Here is a 13,081-nt window from a genome sequence, read left to right on the forward strand (position 1 = left end):
AACACAGACAGGTCTCACTCTTTATCCCCCATGCAGAAATCTTCTCCCTGAGCAAGCAGAGCTTTAATCCTATGGGAAACTGTGGTCAGTCTATGGAAGTTTCACCCACCAAGTAGGAAGAGTTGGGACTAAAATTCCACCTACATGGACCTCAGAATACTGATGGAATTTCAGAACCACACAAAAAAGGAGACAAGAAACCTTATCTCTTGCCAGCACCTTTCCTTCAACTCACTTTTGGGTTCAAGTACAGTGGAGGAAGGAATCTTATTTAGCTCTGGAAATACACAGCCAGATTTAGGCTGAGGTTTTCTTGGGAGTAGGAAGGACAGGGGGTGGTCACACTAGGATTTCTAAAGGCAAAATACAGAACCAGAGCTATCCAAGGAAACTAGAGGTTGCAAGCGGATCCGCCCATATCAACCAGCATGAGAGCTGGGAGAGGGAGCTCCAGGCCCTTGCTGGACAGTCTAGATGCAAACCAGGCTCCCCATCCCTCCCCCACCTCCTGGCTGTCTCCTCATCCCCTCCATTGTCACACTAAGGGTCTTCCCTCACTCCTTCCCAGAGAAGTGTCCGAGCAGCCAGCATCACCTCACCATCCCTCATTTTGTGCTTGCTTTCAGAGTCATGCTGGTAGCAGTGTCTAGCTGAAGCACAAGAGTCAGCAAACCATGAAGGAACAAAGGCTCCAGCTCTTTGCCTAATCCATGTCTGGCTCGGTTCAGAAAACTGTACAACAATGGAGTCGTCCTGCATTGATCTGCCCGCTCCTGTGCTTTCTCTGTGCATCAAGCCCTCTCTTGCTGCCTTGCTATTGTATTATGACGTTTGATCCTTCTCAACCTCCGGCTTGACCTGCGGGAACTGGGCCAAGCCAGGAGAAGCATCACAGCGGGGTACTGGGCTGTGGTCACACTGGTGGCTGGGGAGGTGGAGGTGAGGATGCGGCTGCTGGAGCTTGGCTGCAGAAAGGAATTCCCACACCAGAGGGGAGAAGCAGGGAGACCACAGGCTGGCTTCTTGGCTTCCAAACAGAACCTGCTTAGCATCAGTTCTTTCCTCGGGTGAGGATCGCATGGCTGAGCTTCAACACACCGGGAGGTCTTTGAGGTGGGGTGAAGAAAGGTCAAACGGGGGCAGGTAGTCAGGCAAGGATCTTTCTTCCACTCCCTTCTTGTCTAGAGCTGCTCACACTTGCCCAGACCTGGACAGCTAAACCTAAGAATCAGGTTGGTCGCATCCAACAAATCCTCCCCATTATCAGAGATGCCCTTACTGTCTGTTTGGGAATCTCACAACTGCAAATCAGGCAATTAATCTTAGATCCAAGACCAACCACACTTTCCAGCATCCAGGATCACAGACGCTAGAAGAGTGAGGAAAGAACATTGAAGGTGTCTTTTCTAGAGAGTCTTAAAATCACCCTGTACAGGTGGTTCCAGAAGGAAGTCAGGAATAGAGCCTAGCCCTGAAGACCTCTGAAAGTCTTCTTTGTCTCAGGAGTGGTAGGTGGGGGACTATGATTGTGAAGCCCCCAGGCTGCAGCCTTCCAGAAGCAGAAGATAGGCTGCTTGATGGGATAGCAGAGTGGCCGGGAGCACACTGAGGTCAGGTGGGCCCTGTGTCAGTCCTGGTTCTGACAGTTTCAAGCCATGACAACCCAAGCTAGCTATTGAATCCTTCTGAGCCCCAGCTTCCTTGTGGGTAAAATGTGACTGGCTCTGCATAGGCGCTTCCAAAATGACATAATAATTATTGTTAATGTTCCACAGTGAGTTCATTCTTGGGAGCTTGGCAACCAGTTCCAGAATCTGGCCACATAATGCTAGTGAAAGACTCACAACCTCTCCAAAGCACATCCCTGGAAGGCACTATGACCGATTTCACCCTGTCCTGCAAGATCTTAAGGATGCGGTTGATCTTCTTACTCTCAAGCTTCAGAACCAGCACTTCAACCACGCCTCCAGAATGAAGATCCAGAGCACACCTGGCAAGCACATGGGCACACAGACTGTGTCAGCTGTGAGCCTCTGCAGCAAAACCCCATAGGACCAACATGTAAGCACAGGTCCAGGAAAGCCACTGCAAAATCCTGTCAGTGAGCTTCAAACCCAGAATGTTAGGGAGCTACAGGTATGACTGGCCCTGGGAGCCTCCATGAACTGAAGCTAGTCCAAGTGGCATCCTTTCTGGGCTGAGTTCAGCTCTCCAGGTCTGCCCTGAGCCAGCTCTAACTGCCTTTCAGGCTCAAACACTGGGGCCAATGCCACAGGATGTCAATACCTAGCAGGAAAACATGGAATGCGGAGGCCTAGAGACTGAACATCGTTCCTTTCTGTGCTTGCCTCTTACCCATCATGGTCTCTTCTGCCACTATTTCAGACCTTCTCTATGTTCTTCAGATCTTCTCACTCCAGCACAAAGCCTTGTCTTACACTTTATAGACAAAATAGAAGCCACCAGATAAGAACTCCCTCACTTTCTTGCCCCCAAACCTCTAAATGATCCTTCATCCTCCATCCTTTCCTCTTGCTTCCTGCTACTTCAGAAGAGCTCTACCCCCATGTGGCTAATGCTAACTCCTCCTCCTGAGCCTTGGATTCTTTTCCTTGTTGTTTTCTCAGGGGCTATTCCTATATACCCATTATCTTTTCTCCCATGCATTGACAGGCTCTTTTCATTGGAACAAAGCAAAGCTTAAATCTTTCCCCTACTAAAAGTGAAAGTACTGCCTTAAATCTGTTCATCCTCCCATGGTCCCAAGGATAGTCTCACCCCTTGGGGCCTCCCTATTCCCACCCTGACTCTTCAAAGCCATTCAGAACAGGAAAATGTGGAGCTGGGGCAACCCCTGACGCAGGCCACTCTACAGGACTGGAGCTTCCATTTGGGGTAGAGAGGACTCCAAACCAATTAGACTTAAATAAGAGATAAAGTAAGAGAGGGTAAGTAGAAAAGCACCAGCTTAGCTTGAACAGTAGACTTCCAATGTGAGCTCACCCACGTTACTTTACTTGTCTCATCTCTACTTTCCAGGTGACCAAGCTCCAGCAAGGCCTGCTGAGGCCCAGCGAGGTCCAAATCCACCCAGCAACCTCCCCCATCCCTCGTTCTCCACTTTTGCTCCATGTCTCCTGCATACAGAACCTCATACAGTGTCTCTTCCTTTTAAAAGGGAGAGATTGTAGGTTACAGAAGGCATTTCCACCCTTCTAGCTGTGTCAGGGCCCAGGTCCAAGGGCAGAGAGGCGTGCCAGCTCATCTAAGCATTTTACTCTCAGTAGGATCCTGGGACTCTTTTGCCTCCTCTTTCTGGCAGCCCACACAAGAATTTGCATAAAATTTATGCCCATCTGAGTGTGTATGTGATTGGGAGGGGGGGTTCTGAATGATCAGTATGTTGACCTGCAAGCCCAGAGCCCCATCTTTCTCTGGGCAAGGTCACATCTCCAAGATCCACAGGAAAGATACACAACCACTTCATCCTAGGGAGAATCCCACTGGCTTGCTGGTGCACCAAAGATAAAGGATCCCCTAATCCCACTCCCAGATCCCCTTACACATCAGCTCTGAAGAGATCTCTGTGAGCCTTGGCTGCCCAGACAATAGACTAGTCCCCCAGTCACCAAGGGAATGAGGGCCTTTGTGGTCCAAGTAGTGTCTGCAGGAGTCAGATTTGAATCTTGCTTCTGTCTCTCATGCTGTGTGACTCTGGGTGAACCATTCAACCTCTCTGAGCCTCTACTTCTTTCTCAATAAGATGAGGAAACACTTCACTGTATGAACCTGACCTATCTGGAGGTGTCTTAATGAAAACCACCAATGGAACAGATTGTAAACACCTTTGCAGATATAATTGAGCTAAGAAACTTCTTTAAAAGAGTAACAGTGAAACAGGACAAAAAAATGTAGGTAGCCTGGAATTTCTATATCTTTAATATTCTTTGCAAAATTTCCAAATAAGAGGTCTGATCCAGTCATTTCATTAGAAAATAAAGTGTTTATTAAGAAACTATACACTGAACACTCCTATAAGTCTCTGTGGAAACACAACGCCCCATTGTCATAGTACAAGGTGAGGAAAATGGCAGGATAAAAGATGCTGGGATGGATGGAGCCTGGGAGGCTGGAAATGAGGTAATGATTTACAATAATTAAAAACATCATCCTCAAGCTTACTCCTTAAAGCCACACTCGGGAGGAGGCCCTGGACCGAAAGGTCAGCAGGACACAGTGGGGAACAGCCTGACGTGGAACAATGGGGAGCAGGAGGAGGGAAGCTGGAAGGGGTGAGACAAACACACACCTTGAAGCCCTGGAGAGACCCTGAATCCCCAGGTGTTACTCTGGAAACTCAAGTGACTGGGAGGCCACCCCAGATACTGGGCAAGAACTTGGAAAGCTTAGTGTTTTTAAACCCCATGGAGGTATCTGCAGAATCAGGCTGGGAACCTGACATGAAGAACCACCATCTGAACGACACAGGAAGTAAAACCCTTACATGGGAATCTTAACTCCCAGGTAATTTCACCAAAAGCATGGACTCTAGTCTCTATTGCTGCACAACACCACACCAAAATGGACTGGGTCAAACAGCAGCCACTCTATCCCAAGGGCTCCTGGGAAGCTCCCTGTTCCACACTCTCTGCCATCAAGTGGGCAGCCAATGCCAGCTTCACATGCAGAAGACCCATGGGTTGGGGAGCTGGGCTGAGCCAGAGGTCCACTCAGCCAACGTGTCAGCAAATCTGGGAGAGCTTTAAACCCTACAACTGTGCCTTTCCTATAGAAGCAAGTGAAGGTCATCCCCTTCCCTCTCCCCAGTGGGTCAAGTTGAAAATGGGGGAAACAAACCCCCTCTTTGGGGAGGGTGGCTATGGAGTAAGGCATGAGTCAAAGCAAACGAAGTAAACAAATGTGTGGACCAGAGAACAGGAGGACACTTCCACTGGTGCCATGACAGGGGCTGGAGGCGGCCAATTTTTACTTCTCTTCCCCTTCGGTTCATCTTGACCTTGAAATGGTGATTCCATTGGGTTCCAAAAGTTCTCAGAGTCAAGAGTAAGTAGAAGTGGGGGAAGAGAGCCAATCCCGGGATCATGGACCAGCAGAAAGAGCCTTGTTCCCTGATTCCCTTGGTCCCTTGTGGTCCTAGTAGGATGGCCAATTCACAGGCAAGACCTCCTGCAGCCAAAGCTTGTTGGAACTTCAGATCTAGGGGCCAAAGAGTTTTCTAATATCGCACTCACTGTGAGCTGTTCCAGAGAGAAGCAGATGTAGGGGGGCAAGTGTGTCCAAAAAAGTAAAATTTTCTCCACCAAAAAAAAAAAAAAAAAAAAAAAGGAAAGTGATTGGTTTCCATTCTTCCCTCTGAGACCTAATCTGGTGCCAATACATGGGCCTGGGATCCCTTCCTCTTAGTACGCCGTCTCCACCTCTGCTTAGGTGCTCTCTGTGACTCTTTCCCACTGGAGGCTGCAGGGCGATGAGGTCACTAAGAGGACAGCACGGTATCCTAGGGAGAGCCAGGGTGACCCCACACTTCCAAGCAGAGAAAGTGAGGCTGGAGCATGGCTGGACTTCATCAGGCTTTCTCGTGGTAGCTGGGTTGTTTTTGTAAAGCAAGAGAATGACTAGTGTGTTTAAAAGATGGCTCCTGGTGCACAGGTTTCCAATTCTCTTTATTGGCTCTAAAGATGGTGGCAGGAGCTGCCTCGTAGGCTGGGGTTAAAAAAAAGGAGCACAGTGATGATTGGAGGGAAGGGGCAGCCCTGCCAGTGGTGAATGGGGAGCAACACCCGTCTTGGTCTTGTTAAAGGGTGCAGGGGCACCGGTGGCTCATGCAGTTTCTACTTAGCATCCCTGGATCCAAAAAGAACAAGGCCTAGAGCTTCCAACCTCTCAGAGGGCCCAGCCTACCAAGGTGACATCAAAACAAGGAGGCTTAAAAGGAGTTTTTAAAAGCCATGACGTCCTTTGCTGAAATAAACATTGACATCCTCAACATAGATGCCATGGTTAAGAGGCTTGGAATGTCCGGGAAGGCTTATTGGATTCAACATAATTTCTCTGAAACCTATAAAAAACAAAAAGAAAAAAAAAGAAAAAACAAAAACAGAAAAACAGAAAAAGCAAAATAAAGTAAAAACCAAAACCCCCAAAGAAGATCAAAACTAGGAGGGGAAACAGAGAGGGAGCTTGACGGGAAGAACTGGCGATAAGGATACAGATACATATTGGAAATAGCCAAATGAATTCTCAGCAAAAGGGAAGGATAGGAGGGGGGATTAACTTAAAACCAAGCATAGTCGGAGAAATTGGAAACACTCCATTTTGCTGCAGCCTCCACTGAACCGAGGAAGGGAAGTGAGCAGAACATTAGGGGGCCTGGCCTTGGATTATCATGAGGAGGCGGAGCAGCCTCGTCTAACTGGGTCTTGGTTTAAAACCATCTTTCTGGAAGGAGGAGACTCTGCTGATGAGCTTATGGGTAGGTGGGAGAAGGGGTGTGTACGCTAGGGTCACCAGAGGACTAAGGGATGGGAGGAGAAGGCTGTGCTTTCCCAGGACTTCCCTTCTTTAGAGATACCGGAGGGGCATTTCTAATTCTAGGAGCTAAAATTGCATAGACTACTTTTGAACACACTAGGAGGTGTGGGTGCTACGCTTCCAAGTCTACAAGCTCCTTCTCTGTTTTGCCTCATTTCACCAGGTCACGGGAAGCTTTAGGAAATGATGACCGATCGCTCATTCTTCCCACAATTCCAAGTCTTATTGCGGTGGAAATACCCTGGAGGAGTAACAGTGGCGGCCACTAGGCCAGGGCTGACTCAAGCCAGGAGGACTTCCAGGACAGCTCAGTGCCTTTCTGGACACATAATCATGGACTCAGAATGTCCAGATGTGGGTGTTCCTGATCGAATCTCCAGAAAGAAGTTGCTCAATCAACCCCAGACTGAAAGTGTATGTTTGTCCGTGTGTGTGTGTGTGTGTGTGTGTGTACATGTGAACAGAGCAAGCCTGTCTTTTCCTGGAAGCTATGTGCAGGCATGCAGAGGGCATAATGGGTGGCTGGATGTTGGGGATATGAGGGGCAGAGATTAAAACAGCATTTGATTGCATTGAGACTTTCTACTCCTCCTGCCCAGGACATTGTGGTCAAAATTGCTGAGTTATTTGGGGTGTTGGGATCCTCCCTCTGCAGGGGATGGGGTCAGATTTGTGTGGATAGAGGAAACCTTCCATGTCTATCACATCATGTTTAGAGGAAGGCTCAGTTTCAAGATGAGATATTTCTGAGACAATGCGCTCTTGGATCTGAGCAGGGGGGGAAGGAAGGCCATTGATCTGGGCAGACTGCTGAGAAGGTTGGTGACACCACTGTTTCTCTCCAGGGCACGGTTCCCTGTGGCTCACTCCCCTGGATGAGACTCCTGTAACCTAAGGGATTTCAGTACCAATCCCACACTGGGCACCTAGTCAGACCCCAGTCCTCTGCGACATGTGGAGGTCTGATGAATCTTAAGAGCTTAAGAATCAAAACTGGTAGGGGGAGGGGTCTTTACTGCATACAAAGATGTCAAAGGAAGTAACTCACCATGTGACCTTGGATAAGACACATCCCCACTCTGGACCTCAGGCTCCTCATATATATAGTGAGTTGATGGGACTAGATGATCTCTATTGTCCTTCAAGTTTAATATCCCATGATTGTCTAGGTTTGAAAAGACCCCTGGCAGAAGAGGCAGACATGGGGAATTAATGGTCAGTACTGAGCCCCAAGTGCAAAAACATGGGGAAGTGTTCTTCTTAAGTTCACAATGCCAGAAACAGAAATCCACGTCTTCCCAGCTCCTGTACCCACATTGCTTTACCTGTAGGGGAACTTCGTTTATTTTATGCTTAAAATCTAGATTCACTATTCTTTGAGTATCGCACAGTGACGTTATATAATAGGTACAAGTTGGAGACAGGGAAGAAAGATTTGCCATCACCCTCTGTCCAACCCTTTTCCTAACATGCTTGCTGCCCATTCCCCTTCTTGGGCCAGAACATCCCCAAATTGTGTGCCCGTCACTGCCATTCTGGTGCCATTCCGTGGCCTGGAAAGACGATTCTTGTGATTTGGGAGATGATCCTGCTGTACCTAAGATGCTCATTCATATCTCCCATAGAAGAAATTCAGCTTAGCTCCAAGAGGGGAGCAAGGTGACAAGGTGTGGGGGATGGATAATGAGGAGATGAGGGAGGGGGTTGGCTTCTTAGAAATCTTTCTTGCTTCTGTTAGAGCATAAACCGTTGGAACAACAAAAGCCGTTGGTTCACTGGAGACCTGAGGACTACAACCCCTATGAAAGAAATACCGTTATAGCTTCTGAGAGTGAAATCTTCTCTGGAGGCCATGCAGCATCCGTGAGCCCTGGAAGGCTCCATGTCGGATCCATTAAAGGCAGGAGCCAAGCCTGTCTAAGTCTCTGCCAAGGTCCCTGAAGCTGCCTTCATGAACATGAGCTTTTCCCATATGAGCTGGGATCTGAAGTTTGTTTTCTCTGGAACTCTTTCCCAGGTGGAACCTTTCCAAGTTTCTAAAAGCTGAAGCCTGATAGCATAGGAGGCACTGCTCCAAAGTTCTCCATTCCTCCCCCTCTTCCTCAGAACAACCCCAGAGCAGGAAGGGAAAGGCATTTACTGGGGAGAGGGCAGGGGAGACTAGGACCGCAGTGGACACTGGGAAAGTGGTACAGGGGTGGAGAGAAGGCAAAAGGGGGCAAATACACCTCCAAAGAAGGCTTTGCCCACCAGTGGCCCAGGGACCCCTCATGCCTAATCTTTTCCTCCATCTGTCAACAGCTTCCCCCAAAGCCATCCAGCACAAAGGCACTTGTAGGCCCTCTGTAATTCAGAACAGAGCCTGGTCTTCAGGGATTGTCTAAAGCATACGTTTCCTGAGAAGTGAGCCAGAGACTCTGGGATCATTTTGGGAAAGGGAGGGGAGTTGTAAAGGAAATGGTAAGGGGAGAAGGGGCACTGAGCACCCATAGGATTGGATGAGAGGTTTGGAGCCAATCCCACTGAGGCAAGAGCAGGTTAAATCTCCACAGCCAAGTTCTTCATATTCACTGTAGCAAGAAACTGCCAGTTCCCGTGGCTGTGCCATGCAAAAGGAGTCCTAGACTTCCAAACCTCTCTGTTTTTCTGACAGTGGTGAAGACCCTAATCATCTCTCCCTCCCTGGGGTTTTACCCCTGCACTCTGGCCTTGGCATTCTAGAGCTACCAGCTTTCCAGCAGATGCCAGTGAGAAGAATTTCCCTCCACTCTCTTCATCGGCCTTTGGATTCTCCTTCTGTCTCTGCTTCTTCCTTTTGTCACCTGACATGATAATTTTATTACCTAACTCCATATGGCTTAGGTCCTGTCCTCAATAAAAGGCCCAATGCCCCATGGAACTCTAGTGGATTATTTTCAAACATTCTCTTTTCAAATGTATTTGTTTGTCATCTTAAAGTTGCTACATCACAGTAACACTTAGTACTAACACAGCATTGGCTGTGAGAAAAGCACTTTATACTCCAGCATGAGCTGAAATGCACAGCAGTCCTGGTGCTGAGGTCATGGGTGGCTTACTAATAGGGACCAGAGGCACAGAGCAGTTCAGGTGGGGGGCACCCCACCCCACTTAGGGTACCATTCACGCCACAGCCTTCCCACTTTTCCCCAAGGGGTAAGATGAGGTGTCATGTTTGTGAACCATGCTGCAGGCAGGCATGGGATGAAGAAGGGAGCCTCAGACAATGCCCAGCTATAACAATCCTACCATCCCACGTTCCACTGACCACCCTGAAATCCAAAGATCTATATGTCAGTGACAGGGCTAGGCACTGCCGATGGTTAACTCATTCTCCCCCAACATCCTTAAAAGGTTGATAGTATTAACTCCATTTTACAAGTGGAAAAACTGAACCTCAATATTGAAAAACAGCCCCAAGTTCACTTTGCGGCAAAGTCCAAATTTGAATCCAGTTCTTCATAACTCCAAAGTCTTTGTAATTTACTACTTTGCAATATGGCTCCTACTTGTTGAAAATCAATATTGAGGAAGAGAAGGTAAAATGAGGGTCAAGGGAGTAGTGGTGAGGACATTCTCCAGGGGAAGCAGGAATATATGTCTGGCTCCTTCAGCAAGAACTGGACAGAGGGCGAGAGTTTTCTTTCCTCACTAACAATTTCCCCAGCTAGGGAGATAAGCAGCCCCACGCCCTGCCATTCATCTGCTCCAGCAGAGCCCCAGTCTAACTCTTTCCCAGGCTGCTTTATTTTCTGTACTCTCTAGTCTGTGGCACCTACCGTCCTCACAATAAGGCTTTGCAGGTAGTGGGACCTTCCAGGCAAGGAATCCCAAACTCTGTCTAGACATTGACTCTTTCATTTTAATGTTATTTCTGGGAGTTCAGCATAGGAAAGATAAAAACCCCATGAACAAGAGATAGTAATGAGTCTGGAGAGATGAGCAATTATTCAGAACATAGCCTCACCCACAGCAAGGGTGTGGAATATCTGAGAATACCCCTGGGTAGCCAAGCACGGTACCCAGAGAAACTCTCTCCCCAGCAGCCTCCCCAAGGCGACAGTGTGAACAAGCGTGTGCAGAAAACAGTACATTGTGGTGAAGAAAAACTCCCTCATAGACACATGCCTCTTGCTTCATTTTCTGCCTTTGTGGTGGCCCCTCCAAGGTCATGGGAGGGTGGTCACCAGGAAGTCCTAATGGTCCCCAGGATATGGTTATGATTGATTTGTTCTGTACCTTTCCCTCTGGGTGTGGCTATTGCTTTTCTGAATCTAAGTTCTTCTCCTGCTATCAGATTCAATCAAAGGCTGTTGGCACAGGCTTAGGTGGGTGAGCCCCAAATGCCTAGTCTTGCAGGCCACAAACTAGGTTGCTTGAAACTCTCAGATCTTTTCTTCTATCATCCTGGGCTTGCTAACGTAACCCACAGGCCATATGTGGCCCTAGGATGTGTCTTCTTTTATTTTTAGCACAATGGTATTTTTTAAAAATTTCTCTTTTTACTTAGTTGCCAACATTTAAAACTTGGGAGCTTTCACATTTAAAATATCCCCATTTCTAGCTTCCTTTGAAAATGCAAGAGTTCTGGAAATGCCAACACTTCCATGTAGTGATAACAGGCTAGAGCAGAGTGGTGGCCACTCAACTTAGATAAGGTGTACGTTCTCCAGCTGGCCACATTCCCCATCACTCCCTATTATCTTCCACCCCTTCACTTATTTACAATACCTGCATTGTAAACTGTAAATGGTTTGTCTTTGCATTTGAGTTTAAAACTTTACAATAAACAGCAGGTTCATTGTACTAGGTTATGGGCTGTGCATTAAAGACCATCTCAGCAAGCCTTGCTGACCTCCCCTATAATACCAAACTTATGCTCCCTCTGGTCATGGTTAACAGTTACAAAGAAGTGGCTGAAAGCCTGCAGCAGAGGAATAAACCTGTTTCAGAAAAGGAGAGCTAGTTCGACAACTGAACTGTATGGGTAAGGGAGGCATTGTGTTCAAAAATCAGGTTCCCAACAAGACAACATGCTGGGGACCAATAAGAATGCTGCTGCTGGGAGAGAAGGTGGCACTCAAATCATCAGCTGGCTGTGCCTTCTACATTGCCTGACGCATATAAGACATGTGACAGGAGGTCAGGGAATGACAACTAGCAGGACTTTTTAATATAGCTGTTATATTTCACAGGGTATGGTTTGATCCAAAGTATGAGTATTCCTATATCCCTATAATAACAAACATGTTACAAAGGGTTCTACAGGATATTGAAATGTACTTGGAACCAAAATGTCCCAGTTGAATACTTCGTGGTTAAGAGTGTTGAACTGAGACCACCATCTTCAGTATGGGGCACCTCTTCCTGTAAAGTCACCTCAATACTGCTGGGAAAATGAGTGATGAGATTGCTCTAGCTCACTTGCCAGCACTTGCCAAGTCTGGTTCCAGCTGTGTGCAGATGCTCAGAGGGAGGGGCTGAGGCTGGATGTACCCCAGATATGATTTAGCTCATGAAATCATGCCCACAGGAAGTCACAGTGGGAGGGCGTCCATGCCTGGGTGAGATAAAAGGCATTGAACACTGAGATGCTCAGACAAAAGCAAAAAAGGCTCATCCCTGAAGGAATCTTGAAGGCTCACAGCTCATCCCTGACGTGTATTTCAAGACTCTCACTCTAAAGGGGAGGATGCACGATGGGGCTCACCGGTGGTGTCACTAAAGCAGTACCAAGGATAAACTGATCTTGGCTTATAGGAGAGAAATGTGAGTCTCAGAGGAAGTGAAATCCTTTCCTCTCTATAACATGGGTGAAGTGAACTCTTAGAATCAAAATACTCCATAAGCCATGGAGTAATATTAGTAATATGGAAAAACCTCTATCATTTTCAAAATTCACTATATAAGGCACAATTTGTAATAGCGGAGCATCTTTTCCTCTTGCTTAATTGAGAGGAGAGAGAACCTCAGGTATTAATAATCCATTTTCATTCCTTTCCTTGCGCTTCAAACTGTCTTTATATTCAGGGTATTTTTTCCTGTCTTGATTCTTTTAACTCTTTTCAAATGCTTGAAATATCTGAAATATCAGAAAAGTGTAGAAAATATCAAAACTCCATGCCCATCACCTAGCATCAACAAATTATAATATTGTAACATCTTCTTTCCGATTTTTTGTAGAAATAATCCATAACAGCAATGGCTGGAACCCACGTGAGTCCATGCATAATCTTGTTTGTCCTCTTCCCCCTCACCAGAGGTAACCACTGCTCCAAAATAATTGATTATCATTTCTAGGCATCTTGTAATAATTTTGCTATGCTACATATGCATATATCAGTAAATAAATTATAGTATTGGTTTGCATAAGTTTAAACTTTAAAAAAGGGATGTTTTCTAGATTTATCCATATTGATGCATGTAGCTCTCATTCATTGATTTTAACTGATGGAGTTTATTGTGTGAATATACTACAAATTGTTTCCTGTTCTACCAACTGACTCTTTTT

General features: G+C 46.9%; 1 protein-coding gene across 7 annotated transcripts in view; it reads right to left on the minus strand.

The window, feature by feature from the left end:
* The window catches only part of NTRK3 (neurotrophic receptor tyrosine kinase 3), a 358,581-nt gene that overhangs the window by 87,009 nt on the left and 258,491 nt on the right, over positions 1-13,081 (minus strand). For 2 of the 7 annotated variants that reach the window (XM_063089454.1, XM_063089453.1), the window contains 2 exons: positions 7,601-7,735; positions 5,961-6,079 (listed from right to left, as the gene is read on the minus strand). The exons of 4 other annotated variants lie outside the window; for them this stretch is intronic. In XM_063089454.1, coding sequence (XP_062945524.1) covers positions 5,961-6,079; positions 7,601-7,735 — 254 coding nt within the window. Of the gene's footprint in view, positions 1-5,960; positions 6,080-7,600; positions 7,736-13,081 lie in introns of those variants that run through there. One more of the 7 variants, XM_063089455.1, reaches the window with a different exon arrangement.

Source organism: Cynocephalus volans, chromosome 3 (assembly GCF_027409185.1).
Source record: "Cynocephalus volans isolate mCynVol1 chromosome 3, mCynVol1.pri, whole genome shotgun sequence".
In the NCBI taxonomy this organism is placed as follows: domain Eukaryota; kingdom Metazoa; phylum Chordata; class Mammalia; order Dermoptera; family Cynocephalidae; genus Cynocephalus; species Cynocephalus volans.